Consider the following 19,584-nt stretch of genomic DNA (forward strand, 5'->3'; position numbering starts at 1 on the left):
GAGCTCTCAGAGCCCATATGAGGGAGGTGACATTCAGTACAGGTTTGTCAGATACCAGTGAATCCATCTGAAGGCGATGCAGCAGTTCAAGGGATGCTATGACAGGTATTTTATACACACACTGTACCTCTGTATGTGGAACAGTTGGTCTGGAAGGAATTGTGGCTAAGGCAATGCCATGAACAAATAGTAATTCACCACTTGCTAGTAGCCTTCATGTCAAATATTTAGACTAAGATAGTATAGAAGCAACCTTGAAAACTTCCATATTCTCTTAAAGCAAGAGGGTAATCCTTGGTGTTGTCTTTCTGCTCTAAGGCAAAAGAAGCAAGAGAAGTGATGTGTGTATTTATGTGTGTGTGTGTGTGTGTGTGTGTCTACCAAGCCATGGTAATGTAGCTGTATGCATCTATGAATATATATACATGTATAAATACATACATATATATATATATATGTGTGTGTATATATATATATGGGGCTATAGGTATTTATATATTGATGTGGGAGGCACATATATTTAAGTGGCATATTTATCCATCTATGTATGTGTGTAGAGGCAATGCACATGTGTGTGTATGAACCCCCCAAGGAAGGGTACTTAGACTATGTATCTTTTTATGCATGTGTGTATCCATCTATGCAAAATATCTGCCTATTTCTAATAAAGATGTTCTTCTAGTAAAAGCATAGACAGAATTTGAGATCCCCCAGTGTTTGCTCAAACCTCTGCATGCTTTCTATTTCCCAGAAAACATGCACGAGGGCAAAAAGGATCAAGGGTACTTTAAATTCACGCCTTACCATTGAGTATGTTCTATGCAACTTACTAGCAAGGAAATAACTTACATGAGGCCTTACCTTGTTAGCTGGACTAATTAGTATAGAAAGCCTTGGAAAGATTTTCCACTTTGCATTATTACTACATGGAACTGCCCCTCGGAGAGCATCCTCTTACAAAGCTTGGAAACAGTCTACCCTGTGCAATTAGTTGCAGAACAACAGGCATGTGTAATCAGAGGCCAGTATTCACGAATACAAAACATTTGTGTTGCTCAGAGGTGGCTCTTTGTTGTAAATCGCCTTGCTGGCAACTGTTAATTCCAGCAATTAGGAACAGAGGGACTCTCTCTTCAAAAATCCTGCTGTCAGTGGAACCACAGAAAATGATTTTGAAGGAGAAAATTTTAGTTTGTCTGAGGTACTCTGGAGAAACCCATACAGCACAGGCTTGCAGAACACAGTGTGTGTGTGTGGTGGGGGAGGGCAGATGGCTCTTTGTGCATGCCTATGTGCACTTGTGTCTGTATGAGCTTGTATGTTTGTGAGCATGCTTAGGCAGACGTAGACGCGAGGTGTCTTCCTCAGTCAGTGCTCCAACTTAACATAAGGTCCCTCACTGAACCTGGAGCTCATCCATCCATCCATTGGAATTGGCTGGCCAGTGAGCCTCAAGGCTCCTCCCATCTCTGCCTCAAGACCACTGGGATTAGAGATGTGCACCACTATACCTAGTTTTTTACAAGGGTTCTGGGAATCTGAACTTAGGTCCTCATGTTTGCACCATACAGATGGCCATCTCCATGGCCCAGATTCTGGTTTCTTTAAAGAAATGCTGTGAGCTTTGTGCTGGATGAAGAGTGACCCTAGGGAGAGCCATGGTCAGTACAAGGCTCTGTGATTTGAGCCCATGAATTTGACTTCTGAACACAGGTCATGTCTCCGTGGCAATTTCTGTGCAAGAGGTGAAAGTGCAACTTGGCTCATCGATACTTTTAACCCAGGAGGATTACGGTTCCTTTAAATAGCCTTGGATCTATTTGGTCTCGCTTGCCCTAGACTTTGACTGGACCAGAGGCCTGGGGAACAGGGCTGAGGGAAGCTGCACTGGGTCTCCTCAGACCAGTCTGTGTGTGCTGACTTTTAAGTCAACAAGTTTCCCAATTGATTTAAGTTTGAGCTCTCTCTCTCTCTCTCTCTCTCTCTCTCTCTCTATATATATATATATATATATATATATATATATATGTGTGTGTGTGTGTGTGTGTGTGTGTGTGTGTGTGTGTGTGGTGTGTTTATATCTATGGGTACAAGCAGAGGTCAGTTGTTAACCTCAGGTGACACTCCTGAAGTACTATCTCTGTTAATTTTTTTATAAGCTGGGACAACATGTCTTCCACCATGCTTGGTATATTACCTGGGCTCCAAGATTCAAACCTAGATTCTTCGACATATTCTGTCCACTGAGCTGCTATCTTTGCAGCTGCATTCTGGAGTTTCTGAATCCTGACAGGCCAAGAGGGTCACGAACATGATTTGATTGAGCCAGCAATGCACCTGGCTAGAAATACTACACAGCAGAAAGGCTGAATATTAGGCAATTTTACAGGGACATCTGGAGACTTCTCCAACAACATGTAAGTACTGAGTGCCAGGGCCAGAATGGTCAGTGTTATAAGACCAAGACTGCACTAGCAGTGCATACAGACAGCAATGAGAGAACCTGCTAATTCCCAAATGCTGGCTTCACCCTGGTTGATACCAGGATTCTGTGGATTATGGAGGAGGCCTGAGAGTCTGCATTTATCACAAGCTCCCAGAAGTGGCTCATATTGTGGGGCTAGACAACATATCCTTAACAACCACTGGGGTGAATCTGAAGCTGCAGCCCAGTTGGCACAGGTTCCATTCCCCATCATTACATAATCCAGGATTGTGGCACATGTCTGTAATCCCAACACTTGGGAGATAGAAGAACACAGCCTTGACTATATAGTGAGTTCTACATATGTCTGTGCAAAATCACTGGTGTGGAAAAACCCTAGCCTAGAAGAAGCATTGATGTAGGATATCCCAGCCTAGGGGAAGTGCTAGTGTGGGAAGCCTCTGTGAAGAACTTGTATAGGATATCCCAGCATAGAGGAAGTACTTGCATGAGATAATCCAGTACTGGTGTGGGACTATCCTGGCCTAAGAGAAGCACTGGTGTGAGATAACCTGGCTTAGTGGAAACACCAGTGTTAGAAAGCCAAAACACTCATCCTCAGAAGGTAGATTATACCTGTCTGAAGTACCAAAAGAGGAACATGGTGATAGGATGGGCTACACCTGGGATTCTGACTTGTGTACTCTGTGGTCCAAGCGATCAACTTCTAGGACAGCATCAAAGGTGAGAGGATGGATGAGATGGGGAGGGTAAGAATACCAAAGAGCTCACAGGAAAGCAGGTATCTTGCTGATAACAAGGTTAAAAAAACAACAACCCCAAAACAGAAAGTATATTGATTATACTACAAATAAAATAATAGAAAGACAGCATGTGATTATCTAAAATCTGTTCAGCTACACTCTACTAATCCTCCAACAGAATCTCACAGAATGTGTGAGAGTTTTAACACACTGGGCTGATGTGTAAAGAAGTCATTCATTTAAATAATGGCTCCCATCATAGTAGAGTCCCTAAGGAGACTCCATGTGGCCAATGGTCCATTTCGAAGATAAACAGCAGTGTGACTGGCCCCTAGGCCTAACAGGGTAAAGAGGCACTGAGGAGGTGGAGCACTCTGAGCAGGCTTCAGTTCCAGCCTCACCCCTAACCCCACCCAGAGACTCTCTAAGCACCCACCATTTTTGTCCTCACCTCACCATCATTATCAGGTAATATTTATTGCGTTTCTTCATGCCTGTGGTTCTGTCTTCTATTGCGCTCAAATTTTCTTCCTGACTTCCCCTTTACCTTTTAGCTTGTGCTCAATGTGATGATTTCCCTCTCAGGCTGCTAACTGTGAATGCTGCCTCTCCTCCACCCACTCTATCAACAATTCACTTCCCGGAGAACTCATTCAATTTTACATGAAGTGTGCTCACGTGTGGGTGTGGCCCTTTCTCATTCAGGGCCAAGGATGATGCTTCTTGATTAGAAGGAGCTGATCAAACAGTGAATCATACTCTAAGTATGTGCAAGGATGGAAGAACACAAAGGGACCACAGATGCCTTATGAAAATTATGGAGGAAGGGCAGGGAAGGGAGAGGGAGGGAAAGAGAGAGGGAGGGAGGGAAGGAGGGAGGGAAAGAGAGAGGGAGGGAGGGAAGGAGGGAGGGAGGGAGGGAGGGAGGGAGGGAGGGGAGAGAGAGAGAGAGAGAGAGAGAGAGAGAGAGAGAGAGAACAGAGTAGGGGCAGCAAAGGGAAGGAAAAGGGAGAGAGAGAGGAGGAGATACACATAGAGGAATTTTCATACAGGAGAGAGATGAAAGTCAGACAGAGGGTTGAAGGGAAGGAGGGGAAGAAGAGATAAGGAGACAGAAAAGAGGAGAGGAGAGAAAGGAGAAAGGGGAGAGAGCAGAGAGCAGAGAGGAAAGAGATAGGAAGGGAGAGAGGTGAGATAAAAGCAGTATGTAGAGGGTGCATTTATGGGTGAGGGGAGGCTAATAAACTAATATTTCTCAGTGGACATCTGTTTATAATTTCCTTTTGTTGGGGGAAAACATTACCATTCTGTGCAGCATGGGATTCACATGGGATTCACATGCCCTTGGACCTGATCAAGATCCTTACCAAGCCCGGCCTCTCTTCTGTCCTCTCCCCCAGCCTTACCTCATCAAGACATCTCTCATACTGTTCTCTCTGATTCTCATTTTCCAGCGCCAGTGCTGAATTCTCCGCCTGCAGTAAGAGACAGAAATAACACCCATAAATCAATGAAACGTTGTGTTATGTGACAACTCATTCAATATGGTTGCTAAATATACCTCCCCAGGACCTGGGGTAATCTCTTAGAAGTACCTTTGACAGGTTTGCTCTAAGTACTATTAGAAGAATCAGAGGGATGACTCCTGTCTTAAAGGCTCACTCACAAGCATACATTATGATTCTAAGAAATAGGAACTTTATATTCCGAACAAGTCGAAAATCAAATCATGCTCTATGCATGACTGTTCCCCAGAAGAATGCTAGTATTTATCTTAGGCCATGAAAACGTAAGAAATGCCTAAATCTACTACATTAAGACTTGGCATAGACTCGAAGCCTAATACTTGTTGAGGCCACAAAAATGAATCTTAGGCAATGCTTTCAACTTGAAAGTCCAGGTGTTACTCTTGGGGCCAGACAATGACTCGAACATACACCTTGAGTGGTCATGTGCATCTCTCTCTACCTGACTCCTCAAAGAATTGGGCATAGGAGTCTTGATATGATATCAGTCTCTTTCACTGCTGTAATAAAAACAGATCAACAAACTTCAGGGAGAAAAGATGTGCACATGTGCATATGCGTGTGTGTTTCTTGTTCATAGTTCAGGTAAAGTTTATTGTGGTGGGGGTGCTAAGGCAGCAAGGCACCAAGTCTGACTTTTTACATAGGTGGGCTATGGGGATGGAATTCAGGTCCTTACATTTGGACAAAACAAACAAACAAACAAACAAACAAAACACTATACTGACTGAGCCATCTCCTCAGCCCTGGAAGGAGTACCCTTAATCAGTTTGTGGAGCGCAGTAGGCTTTGAGATGGTATACAGGTTAGTGTGCTTCCTTTATAGTCTCTGGTTCAGGAAGGCTCTGTTTGGTAACACACACACACACACACACACACACACACACACACACACAGACACATAGACACACATACACACACACACACACACAATTGCAAAAGCTGTGTGGACTTTCCGCATAAATTCCCTCACATAATAATAGTCAACATTTAGCCACATCTGCTCCATCACTCTCTTTCCTTCTCACTTCTGTCCTGTATCATGAGGGCAGGTTACAGACAAGACACCATTTGTCCCTTGTGTGAGTTAGTGTGCTCTGGTGCACAACCTCAGGCTGGTTATCGATCTCCTGAAATACATTTGCACGCTATGGTACGGTGATCCACACTCCTTATTTCAGTTTCAGCCTTGGACTGATGACACCCTTTAGAATGAGTTTTTATAATCCATAATTCTTGTACCCTTGATCTGGATACCTCCTGTTTGTGTGCTTGTGACTTCCTCCCCTCCCCCTCCCTTCCTTCTTGCCTTTCTCGGCCATTCAACTCTTTTCCTTATATTCCTTTCCTCTTCATCCCCTCCATTTTCCTCCTCACCATTTGCATTTCCTATCTCTAGCATCCAGCTCCCACAGTGAGACCTGGGCTCCCACAGCTGGAATTTACTGGCTTGTTCCACCCCCACAGTGCACAGAAAACTGTTACCCCAGGAAAATCCCTGCTAGGGAGAGGTGACAATATGCTCTTTTTCTGGGCGAAGGTACTAATCAAAATTCTCTGTTCACAGGTGACCAGGTCAGTCCTCTGCTCTCCCATCCAGGGGCTGTTAGGCAACTCATTTGTTTCTGGCAGTGTTCGAATTTAATTTCCTCTCTTTCTGATTTCATTTTATTGTCCTGAATATGTTACATATTAGCTTGATTACAGAAGTCAAAGGTATACTGAGAGGCATGGTGGTGACAATCCCTTCTTCAACACTCCCTTTCTGTTCAAAGCTTTTGTAGAATTCTTAGCAGTTTGCTCTCTCCAATCTTTCTTTCCTTTCTTTAAAGCAGCATCTGTTGTCCCCTCGCATCTTTACACATTTAGGCATGACCGTCCATATCACTCTCACCGGTATGCCAGATGCAATCTCTCACCTTACCTGCACTCAGGATCCTTGGTCTGACTGCCAGCTTGGCTGAGTGCTTGCCCGTGCCCCGTCACTTATGCGCCTTTGATGGAGTGCCCGGGCACTTTCACATGAGCCCCTTTGTTGGGGGGCCTGTGTGCCTTCACATGTGTGCCTTTGATCAACGGCTTGTGTGCCTTCGCATGTGTGCCCGTGCATCTGGAGGCTAGAGGTTGATGTCAGGCTGTCTTCTCAGTCCTTCTTTCTCCACTTTACTATTTTGAGATAGGGGCTATCAATAAATCTACAGCTCATTAATTCACCCAGGCTGCCTTGTCACCAAGCCACAGGATCCTTCTGTTCTTCCTCCCCAGTGCTGGGTAACCTGCAGGTAACCTGCAGCCATGCCAGAAGTTTCTTTGTGGGAGCTGGGAACTCGAATCAAGCTCTGTGAATGCATGCTGGGTATTTTATTGACGGGGCCATTTCCCTTCCCTCCAAGGACTCTTGTACCTCACTCTGCCCTTGTTTCGGTTCTTTTATTGGCTGATGATTGGTGGGGGTTGGTCCTATATTCCCCATTATTTCTAATCCCCTTCCCGCTTTCCTCTTTACACCATCTCTACACTGCACCCCCTCTTTGTCTCCCTTTCCTTGTATGTGTCATCTTTCTGAGGAAGCAGCAGGGATCAGGTCTTTTGTGCCCTGCCTCTCACCCAGCACAGGAACTCTGTTCACACCTTGCCCAGGGCTCATGCTGGGACTCTGGGCTTTCTCTTGCTGGATGTGATTTTTCTACCAGGCCTTCCTCTGCCTTCATCCCTGGCCATAGGCTGTGACAACGCTTCTGTGGGATACTAATGGTCACTTTCCACTTATAGTAACTTGAAACTGAGTTCTGTTGGTTTCCACAATGAGAAAGGTGTGAGAATCATATGATTTCATTTCTCTTTATTATTATTATTATTATTATTATTAGTAGTAGTAGTAGTAGTAGTAGTAGTAATCAATTTGTTCTTGAAGATTTCAAATACACAACTCTGTCTTTCTCCTCCTTATCCCCATACCCTCTTTTTGGCAACAACTGAACCTTTGGTATTAAACCCAGGGGTCCAAGCAGCTAGGGAAATTATCTACCATTATTTTGATTATACCCAACCTGGTTCTAGCTCTCCAATCCTTTCTGTATCCCCTAATGTATCTTTTTCTCAACTTCAAGTCTTTTTCATTACTTTCCATGTCTAACAAGTATTGCAGATAGTGCATGGACATGAGGTCATCTCCTCGGGCATGAACGTACCAGTAGCCATTCCCAAATAAAGAAACAAGACCCTTCCTCTCCAGGCAACCATTAACTGACTATATGAAAATGGAAACTTTGCCCAATCTACTGCTCTTTCCTTGCAGGTTTGCTTCACTTCTGTTTTGTTGAACCTGCACCAGGAATAGCGAATGCAATCACTTAGTTCTTGCCCCCAGCCCACACAGGAGGATAGTGTAGTTTGGTTCTGTTGTAGATATTTAGATGATGCTAGGTTATACAACCTTTATTTCACTTTGTGGCTCTATAGTTCTTTAAGGAACAAATATGGGAAAGGTAACTTAGTCTATAAAGTGCTTGTTTCATACACTCAAGAACCCAAGTTCAATCCAGAAAACTAATGTATGAAAGTTGACCACTGTGGCCTGTGTCTGTATTCCCAATCTAAGGATGCACAGACAGGGCATCCTTAGTCGGGTAGCCAGCCCAGCCTACTCAGACAGTTGCAGGCCAGTAAGAGATCTTATATTGAAACCAAAGTGGACTTACATGAGGCATGATACCTGAAGCTGAAATATGGAAAGGCATTTTCACACACAACTGGTGGACACACACACACACACACACACACATGCACACAAATCACTGAACTAAAACATGAACTTCAGAGCCTAAGGTATCAGGAACTACAAGGGTAAGAGCTGGAACTCCAATTCTGTAAGATGACTCTGTTCTTGGGATAAAGGGTGTTTAGGATGGGGTCTGCTGACATAATAAAGGAGACTGGAAAAGAAAGTGGAGACGACTGTGGTGGCCAGTTTATACTGTTTCACTTTAGATATCTTGGGGGAAAGCGTGCAAGGAAATAAAATGGAAAATGAGAATTTATATGGGATGCCTGCATCTCACCTCTTCCCACATCAGGTTGCAATAACACAATGATCGATCCATTCAGATAATTACCATCATTACAGTTTAGGTTACCTGCCTCACATTTGCTGTTCTGACAATGCATTACAGCCCACCAAATTAAATACAGAGAGGGTGCAAGCAAACACAGTCACATTTATGGCCACCGAGCTCAGTTACAGAGACATGATTTAATTGATGTAATCCCACACATCCCAGGAGACAGTGAAAATTTTAACAATTAAACCCAGGATGCTAAAATGATCTTGAACTCATGATTCTCTTTAATCCATTCATATTTATTAGAGATTCGGGATTAACCCAATTCCAACAGGAGACAACGTGTAAAAAAACAGAAAATCCTCTAATTAAATGTGATTTAAAGAAACAGTGGATATTTATATAGACGAGTTGGGAAAAGATAAAGAGAAAAGTAGGGGAAATGTAGGCATCATTACTGAGAATTATAGAAATTAGAACATGTCATGTCCCACTTTAAATATGCTATTAAGTCAAGATACCCAGAGGACTCAATTAGAATCATGTTGCTGGTGGATCTTCATGTTCAGTTTTCTCCTTTATAATGATCAAAACTTCTGCCAGATTTCATCACTGACTGAGGATTTCCCAGTCAGGATAGTGTGTTCATGACTCCAAATTATACTCATCTCTATAAGTAAGTTTGAGTTTTCTTTGGAAAACTTGGGTTTTTTTTCCTTTTCATTTTTGTTTTTTAATGTGTGTGTGTGTGTGTGTGTGTGTGTGTGTGTGTGAATGTGTGTATCTACACATAAATTTAGGTGCATGGTGGAGGCCAGACATCTTAGCAGGCCAAGTCCCTAGACATCCCCTAGAGCCAGAGCTACTGGCAATTGTGAGCTAACAGATGTGGGTATTGGGACTCAAACTCAGTTCTTCTGCAAAAGCAGCATGTGCTCTTTGTTGGGGTTTTGTCTAAGCTCCACCCCACACCTACCTGGCAAAAGAGGGGCAGAGAGGTGAGAGAGTGTGGGAGAGTGGAGAGCAAAGAGGGAGAGGAGGAGCAAGTAGCCCCTCTTATAGTGGGCCAGATCTCTGGGGCGGGGCATACCTGGCTATTGCCAGGTAGGTGTGGGGTGGAGCTTAGACAAAACCCCAACATTCTTAACTACTGAGACATCCAGCCTCGTTCTGATTATTTGTTTTTGTTGTTTTTTTGGGGGGGGGGGTATTGTTTTGTTTTCTAACTAAGAGTTTGGTTCTTCTTTGCAAACTTGTAGATGTTAAAAGGTTGGACACCTCACTGCTTACTTTCAAAGTACTCAGGATTGCATTTTTATTCATTCCGATGCAAATGCATGATGTCCTAAGCAGATGTGCATATGAAGAGACAGGAAGTCAGTCTTTAATCATAGCATTTCAGATGCTAGGAACTGAGCTGCTTTCCTAAACTGAGGGGGATCATCTGAGAGAGACAAAGTATTTCATTTCACCTTCAAATCCTATCAAGCCCTCTTATAAGCCCCAGGACTTCCTTGTGATCACATTCCCACATCTTATAAGGTGGAAGGAAAGAACATTACAGAGCTCACAGTTCTCCCTAAAGTGTAGCTATGAAGCAGTCATCTATGGAGAGAGTCACCCATCCAACAGGTGCTGTCCCAGGGCCAGGCACAGGCTCTTCCTTTCAATCAGATGACAACAATTCATGGACAGTAAATTTCTTTAAAAACAAACAAACAAATAAGCATACAGCACAACACAAGCTGTGAGTGTATTTTCTTCCTGGGTGAGTTCTCCCCGATGTGTTAATAATTACATCTAATGGCTCAAAAGGAATCTGGAGTAAGAAATGAGCCCATGGAGTTTGGGGGTCACTCTGTTTCATTTGCTGATGTAGTGGCACATATCTTTTTTTCCCTCTACCATTTTGACTGTAAATTTACATTTTGTGTACCTTTCTATAGGGACATACACTCACTAAGAAATCCTAGGATGGGGATAACCTGATGGTTCTACTGGCTAGTTATTAGTGTCAGCTCAACACTAACTAAACTCACTGGGAAGAGGGTGTCTCAGCTTAAGAATTTCCTGGGTCCAATATGTGGGGCTATTTTTTGATTGTTAATTAATGAAGGAGGGCCCAGAATATTGTGGGCAGTCCCACCTCTTAGACAGGTGGTCCCAGGCTGTGTAAAAAAGTTGGGTGAGCAGGAGCTAGCAGGAGCAAGCCAGTGAGATGCATTCTCCATGGTAACAATAACTCAAGCTCCTAACTTGAGTTATTGTTGCCCTATCTTCTTTTCTTTCAATAACGGATGCTTACTTATAACCTGAACTATAAACCCTGTCCTCTACGAAGTTGCTATTGGTCCTGGTTTTGATGACAGAAATGGAAAGCAGACTAGAACCATCGTTCAGTGAATACACGAACTTGCCATCAAGCCTGTTGAAGTAAGTTTAATTCCTGGAACCTACATGATGAAGGGAGAGAACCAGTATAAAATGTTGCCCTTTGAATGCTATATCCATGCATGATATGGCATGTTCTGTACCCACCCTTACCCATTCTTACACATACATATCTCATAGAAATAAACTAAGGAAGAAAGGAAGGATGGATGGAAGGAAGGAAGGAAGGAAGGAAGAAATTTAAATCTAAGAAGCAGAAAGGAATACATGCTTATAGCCTACTCCATTTCAAATTAAAGGAAAAAAAAACAGGGAATGTTCTGGAAGGGCATTGGTATACTTGAACAGGCCAGTACCACTACAATAGAGTGTGTAGGTGCAAAAGAGAGACTTTTAGGGATGAAGATGGATGAAGCCAGACATTGTCATAGCTACATAATCAAATGAGCATCTTTAGGAATTTACTCTAGTAACAAACACACACACACACACACACACACACACTCACACAAACATACACACACACATACTCACACACACTCACACAAATATATACACACACATACACACACATACACACACAAACATACACACACACACACACACACATACACACACACACGGACTGGAAGAGACAATCGGGGAATTTAAAATTTTGATTATTGTATTCTTATCAAAGCCACAGCATCCCTGAAATCAAATAACAGAGCTGAGGAGAGTCAAACGGCATGAGAGACATCACAACAGACCCATCAGCACTTAGATGCTACTTGGACGAGCAGGGCTAAGAAACAAGAATGGCACGAAGTTGACATTCTGAGTCTCATTGAAGGTGAGTAAATCCTTGTAGAAATCGAGAGCATAGGAAGAATAAAAAGCTGTAGATTTTCTTAAGGAAAAAATATATTGTTTTGTTTCTTACGGTGTCCTTTCTTATAGAGAAGAGGAGATCTGAACATATGTGGGGTGCCAGTGCTCACACAATGCCTTCAGATGCTTGCACTGACATCATCCCTTGGTCTTTCCAATGACTACATGTTTTCATGAAATTGGCTTAGAGTTTTCTAGGGGTTCCTCCTTTGAATGCTACTTATTCTATTTAGTTCCCTAAGGAGAAGAACACTGACCAATGGTTTAAGAATTTACATTCAGAACAGGAAGGATTAAGCTGCTTAGTATTTGTGATTTAATCTGATGATATGGCTCAGGCCTGCCCTCAGCTCAGCTCCCCATCTTGTCTGCCTCTAACAGGAGCAAGCAGCAGTAGCCAAGGGTTGACTAGAAGAGCAGCATTTTCTAGCTTCTTGCAAGAACATTGCTCAACAGGGGGAATGCCATGGCAGGGGGAGGGAAGGTGTCTCCAAGTGTTTAGCTGAAATGAACGCCTTCCCCCCCCCTCCCCCCCCCCCCCCCCCCCCGCCTCCCACTAAAATCCTCTGGGTTGGCCTGTCTTTGGCCATCCAAAAATTTTTATCACTGGGATCAAAAACAACAATAAACACGTAACTATGATGAGGCCATAGGAGAGGAATTGTTGTCACACACCTCCAAATGAAATTTGGAGGAAGTAGTCATGAGTTCAGTTTTAGGTATTGGAAACATTAACAGTAACTTCCATCAGATGTCAGGCCCACATCTGGGAAGGTGGGTCTCACTGCAGCCAGGGCCATGGGAACAGCTGTAGGGGCCCCACAGGACCTACAGGAAATGATGGTGGTGGTGCTAGCGACAGGTGACAAACACTAATGGCATGCTTTCCCCATTCTCTGTGCTCAGCAGTGGCCAATACACTTTCTCTCTTGATACTCCCAACAATCTACAAGTGGGGTAACTGATGTCCCCATTTATTATATGAGCCATCGGAGGTTCAGAAAGGTTCATTGGGTTTCTTTCCACCAGATGGTTCTAATGAAATTAGAACTACTGCAAGCCAGACAACAACCATTTCATTAACCTATACTTTCAAATGTTTGACTTTGATGAGACCTGTTTTTTTTTTTTTTTTTTTTTTTTTTTTTTTTTTTTTTTTTTTTTTTTTGTCAGAAACCACACTTTGGGTTTATATGTCTAAGAGCTAAATGGAGTGGGTGATGCCAGCTTCTCTACATAGAGCTTGCAGGCAGTAGGGGTGGTTCTGTGAACCCCTGGGAATGAGGAGAGTTAATACCTGCATATAGCATGCTAATCCCTCTCCTTCACTCTAGCTTTGAACACTTCCCTGGTGACTTTGTGTGGTGAGTGGGTGGAACCTGGCAGGTATTTTGGAACACTTTGGACCCTTAGATGATAGGGTTGAGGGTTGAAGGGAATCGTGACAGGATTCCCCACTGAGAGTTAGAGCAAAGAAGAATAAATACTGCGATGTACAGCTCTGTGTAGTTGCAACAGCAAACAAGTAGGTGGTGTTTGATACCTGGCAGCCATCAATCTATTAATGATTCATCATTTTGAATTACACACAATTTACCAAGATTATACTGAATCAAGATGCATACCATGTACTTATCCAGTAATGTTTATTGAAGAGTTATATACAAATGATGTCTCAGTTAAGAACAGTTTGCTAAGAGAACAAGCTTTTCAGTGGCATATTAGTAGCTTAAACACATTTTCCATGTTTGATGTGTGGAATTAAAGTAGCCAGGAACACATGGTTACAGCCCAGCTATTGATGATTGGGTGCCATTGCCCAAGTCACTTAACTGTGTTTTGGCTTTAGGTCTTTTCTTATAATTGTTCATAGTTTTCTTTCTCTATTTCTTTCTCCTTTTATTTACATCTTAGAAGACTCAAAGACCTATATAAATTCTGTATGTAATTCCCGGCTATCCCCAGAAAAACGTAACTTTGAACATATGCTATATGCTGATGGTCCTTCCTAATTCACTCTCCTAAATGTCCACTCACACTCATTCTTCTGCAGAAGCTGTCAGCTGGGAATAACCCTATAGTTGTATAGTTATTAGCGTGATGTCAGAGGAGAAAGCAAGTCTGAAGAGGTGATGGTCTAGGGGGATTAATGCCTGGGAGAGCCTCAGAGTCTGACGACAGATCCTTCATCTGTACTTTGATCAGTTCTATGGCTGCATGTCATGCTCCCGGTGCTCTTGAAACACATTTCTAGCCAGAATAGCAGCCACCCCAATGGGTACAAGCTGGGAGGTATTAGAAAGGTGAGAAATTTTGCCATTTATAGATGGTAAAGGTGAGTGTACCCCCACAAAGACTCCTAGTTCATATAAAAGGGAAAATGTTATAGTGAAGTCAGTTCTGGTAGATAGAAGATACTTGTTTGATATTGGCTCAATATTAGTATCGGATACATAAGGAAGAATAGAAAACTTCACAAGACCTTACTCAGTATATAATTGACAATCAGTAATTTTTGATAAACCAAATAGAAGATGCTCCAAATTTTTGGTGCTGAGGATGAAATGAAGGACCTTGTGCATGGTAGCCAAGTGCTTTACTACTGAGCTATAGCCTAGGTCATTTTCTAGTCACTTGAGACCACTACCATGTTTCAAGTCTTTTCCAGCTACAATTACCAAGTATCTGGTTGACTATGTGGATAGAATAGTTGTTAAAGTACTTGTTGTCTAAGCACAATGACCCAGTTTGATCCCTAAAACCCATATAAAGAGCCTGTTGTAGTGGTGTACGCTTCAGTAATCCTATTACTGAAGATGTGGAGACAAATGGATCTCTGTGGATTCTTGGACAGTCAGATTAGGCAAAATTAGCTAAATCCAGGTTCAGGGAGAGTTTATGTTTATGTCTTAATAATGAAGATGAAGGAAGACGAGGGGTAAAAGGGAGGAATAACTAACACTAAAGACCTCTGAAAAAGGCCATATGGGAAACGCTTGTAGAAACTTATTCAAGTATACACATCTACACATGTAAAAGGACTTTAAATGGCTTCACCCAATAATGAGGGACAATACCCTTAATGGACACTGTGGGAAAGCAAATAAAATCTCTGGTGCCAAGGGTGTGTTGCCACTTTTTGAATTTTTCATCTGTGGAATACCACAGAGTTCCCATCAAATCTATAGATTATATCTACTATTCTGGGTTACCCTCCAGAATTTGGTGATGAGACTCTTTTGCTGAAGATACTACATACTTGAATCATAAGACATGTGGAGAAACTAAGGTGGTATTGATCTGGAGGCTTCATCACTATTAGTTAATTCTCTCAGTGTTGGAAGGCACTATTCACATTTCTAGGGGAGAGAAGAAATCCTCAGTCTAAACGGCTATGAACATGGCAGGATGTGATGAAATGGCCCAGAAATATATGCTAATGGATACAGTAGTGGCACAAGTGTAATGATAATAACCAATCACTTTATGAAGTCTGTCTTCACAAGGCAGAACTCACTTCTGGTACTGTTAACTGGGCTAAGAACTTGTGGCTAGGTATGCTAGAAGACCCAGGGCAGAACTTACTGATAACTACCATTCTGCTAAATACATTAATGCTCCTCCAGGATTTTATCTTTATACTTACAGTTTAGTGTAGATCTCAACTCTCATGGAAGAAGTTTATTTTTGGAGCATCTGAATAATAATACAGACTCTCAGCTGGCCAATGTGCAGATAATAAAAAAAAAAACCTGTGCATTCCTCAGGTCAAAGTGGAATCTATATCATTCACTCTATCTCCAAGGGTGAGGCATCATCACAGAAGGGACAGAAAGACTGTAAGGGCCAGGACATGGAGGACTGATACAAAACAGTATCTTCAGGACATGACAGGTAATCATACCCTAACCCTAAGTAGCTCGGTCTGCATGCACAAGACCCACACAGGATTAGGACAGCATAAATCACAGCAGTAATCACAGAAGGAGTCACAATGTTCCACTCCCAGCTAAGAAGCTGTGAGTAATTGTTGATCTCTGGGCAGTAAATCTGTTTTCCATAGGAATGTACCCTAAGTGGTTACATGTTCTTTGTAAGATGGCTCCATATATATACTGGCAACACTAAGTAGATCCAATAGGTTTTTAAAAAGATATATGAAGTTGAATTGGAAAGTGGGAAGGAAATGGGGGGAGTAGAAGGGGACAGAGTAATGTGGAGTGGATCAAAATATGTTGTATGCATGCATGATAATTTCCAATGATTAAAAATAATAAAACCAAAAGATGAGCAGCTTCTGAATATTGACAACGGAGATCGTCTTCTAGCCTCCACATGAGTTTGTATAGCTATTGTCCAATGCTAAATAGTTATAAATCCTGAACTGACAAAGAGAATCGTACTTCAGCCCATTCACTAGTTATACATTTACAAAGTGTTGAACAGATACAGTGCATATTTGTTCGGGTTTTTGAGTTAGCGAAAGGGTTAAGCCAACTTCCATTAGAACCCATGAGCTGAGCTCAGCTGCCTCAACCAGACTGGAAGGCAGTCTGTTGAGCAGAAAGGAGAGTCCCCAAACCAGAGTGAAGTCTCATTAAGACAAATGTGGATGGAATGCCAGGCAGAGAACAGTAAAGCTTGTTTCAGTCTCACCAGATGGCTGGGAAAACAATGTCTTGTTGATCTGCTGAGAACAAATTAAACATGAGGAGCCCTTTTGTATAACGAAAGAGTTTGTGTTCAGTATCTGCACTTAACAGAGCTATACACACATCTACACCAGGGCTTCCTGACTTTGGCACTTCTGACATTTCAGGTGGCATCATTATCTGGGAAAGCTATGCTGGGAGCGGTTGATAGCAAGCTTGCAGCCCTGGTCCCTATCCACTTGTTGTTGTATGGCATAATATGATCATCCTACCTCCAGTTCGCAGAGTCCCTTGGCCCAGTAGCCATGGTAACTGACTAATCTAAGCAGAACACCACAGAGGTAGAAGGTCTGAGGTAATGATAATGAAATTATGGAATTATTGTCTCTCCCTAGTAGACAGAGAAAAGGATGGTTGCAGGACTGTCACCTGAAACCAGCCATTACTCTTTCCTAAGCCCCCTCCAGCCTCAAGTGACAGGAATTAGGAAATTGGTTGAAAACTGGCTTCTACAATGCAGCTTCTATAACATCATCACCCATGGTAGGGTAGAACTTTGAAGTGATACGCCTGTTTGGGTTAGGGTGTTGTCTATATGCATAGATGTCAGTGTCATCAGAAATTGCATGACACCTTAAACTTCAACGTATTTTGTAAACTTTTAGCTATTGAGGATTGAGAAATTAAGCCTGACCATATAGTTTTGTAGATGAAAGAAGATGTAGCCAAATAGTGATGATCTACCAGTCTCTCTCTCTCTCTCTCTCTCTCTCTCTCTCTCTCTCTCTCTCTCAGTCTCTCTCTCTCTGTCTCTCCCTCCCATGTCTCTCTCTGTATTTCTGTCTGTCTATCTGTCTGTCTCTCTCTCTGTATTTCTGTCTCTGTCTGTCTTGCCTCTCTCTGTGTCTATCTCTCTGTGTGTCTCTCTCTGTCTCTTTCTCTGTATTTATGTCTGTCTGTCTGTCTGTCTGTCTCTCCCTCCCCTTGTTCCCCCCATCTCTCTCTCTGGGGGAGGGGGATATATACTCATACACATTTATGTGGGCATGTGTATAGAGGTCAAAGGTCAACTTCAAGTGTCTTTTTCAGTCCTCTCAACCTTATTTTGAGACACAGACTTTCACTGAACCTAGGGCTCACCACTTTGGTTAGGCTGGCCAGCCAGTAAATTTTGGGTATCCTCCTATCTCCTGCATCCACAGTCCTAGGATAATGGACACATGCTTGGCTTTTTTGAAAGTCTTCATGTTTGTAAAGCCAACATTTTACAGAGCACATCATCTCCCTAGCCTCAGTATTTTCCTTCTGACTGTTAGTCATGAAGATAACACAGCAGGAGATCTGATTGTCATCCCATAAAAGAGAAAACCAGGGCTCTACTTTAGGGATCTCTCCTCTCCTACATACATGTAGCCTGGGACCCCTGGATACCAATGAAGGCTGCCGTGCAAAACTGTAAACACATTTTGATGTTTTCTTGCTTTTGTGGTAGTTATTTGATTGCTTGGTTTTTGAGCTTGGACTTTCCAGGTAGTAACAGCCTGTTGCAAAGTAAAGCACCCCTGGGCTCATCCTAAGTTCCAGCTCCTGAGCTTGATCCTAAGACCCCTATATGAAAATCAGGGCATGCAGTGTAATCTGATGATAGTAATACTAGCACCCTGGAAGCAGAAATGGGTGGGCCCCTGGGGCTTGCTGGGGTAGCCAGACTGGCCTACTTGCTGAGTTTTGGGTCACTGTTGGACCGTATCTCAGAAACATGGATGGCAACTAAGGACTGACATGCTTTGTTATCCTCAGACTTCTACATGTACATTTACACATGAGTACTTGTACCTATGTGCTCATGTGCACTGGCACGCACATGAATACATACATACATACATATATACATACATACATACATACATACACAATAAAGGTTAGACACCATACTGATCTTTGGGGGTGGGTCAGTAATTCTGATAGATTTTGATGAAGTGGAGTTTGAAAAATATTTATTTCCATCCTCCTGTCCTTCCTTCCTTCTTGGGTATGGATGTATGCCTGGTCGAGTTTGTGTGCATATGTGTGTAGGCCAGGGAGGTCAGAAGAGGTCCCCTTGAGCAGGAGGTACAGGCAGGCATGTGCTGCCATATGGGCATAGAGGAATGAATCTGGGTCCTCTGGCAGAGCAGGAAACGCTCCTAACCACTGAGCCACTTCTCCAGCCCCATGAAGTGGATCTTAATTTTATCTATCAACATGGTAGACTGTGTCCAATTACTAGAAGTGTCAATCTTCTCACAGCACATTCCTTTGATGCATTAAGTGGCAGACTGAGGTCTCACACCTACTGAGCTCTGATTAGGCACCAGGGCGGAGCCAATTATCTAGTCAACTGCTCTAGAGGGAACGCCATCTCAAAGACATGACCAAGTTCTCACCTTCATAATGAATCAGACAACTGCTCTGGTGTGATGGCAGCTAACACTTCACCCATGTGAACTGTCTGTGTAACCTCAGGAAGCATTGTTCACATTAAGGTTGAACTCTATTACAGAGTCTCACTTTGGATTCTAATTAGCAACTTAGTACTTATAAATGTGAGCCTGTTTAAATGCGTTGTCTCTGAGTGGAAATACATTAGATAAAACATGCTGCATGAAATAGGATTCTGTCTATAATATAAAACATATTTGGTATGGGAAAATATCCAATCTCTCATTCCAAAATACAATAACAGCTCTTCATATATTTTAAATCTGTCCTAGAATCACTGCTTTTTAAAGCATGAGGCTTCCAGACTTGGGGGATGGCTCAGTGGGTAAGGTGTTTGCTGTATAAGTATACAGATCTGAATTCAGATTCCTTGCAACCTTACATAAGCCAGGTCTCGTGCCATGTACCCGAAAA

The 19,584-nt window shown here is 42.6% G+C and overlaps 1 protein-coding gene across 1 annotated transcript in view; it reads right to left on the bottom strand.

The window, feature by feature from the left end:
• Positions 1 to 19,584, bottom strand: part of Nckap5 (NCK associated protein 5) — a gene marked incomplete at its 5' end in the record, with an annotated part of 602,587 nt that overhangs the window by 217,749 nt on the left and 365,254 nt on the right. The window contains one exon of the mRNA XM_052201054.1: positions 4,596 to 4,664. Within this exon, the coding sequence (XP_052057014.1) occupies positions 4,596 to 4,664 (69 nt within the window). The remainder of the gene's footprint in view (positions 1 to 4,595; positions 4,665 to 19,584) is intronic.

The sequence above is a fragment of the Apodemus sylvaticus genome, chromosome 12, assembly GCF_947179515.1.
Source record: "Apodemus sylvaticus chromosome 12, mApoSyl1.1, whole genome shotgun sequence".
NCBI lineage: Eukaryota > Metazoa > Chordata > Mammalia > Rodentia > Muridae > Apodemus > Apodemus sylvaticus.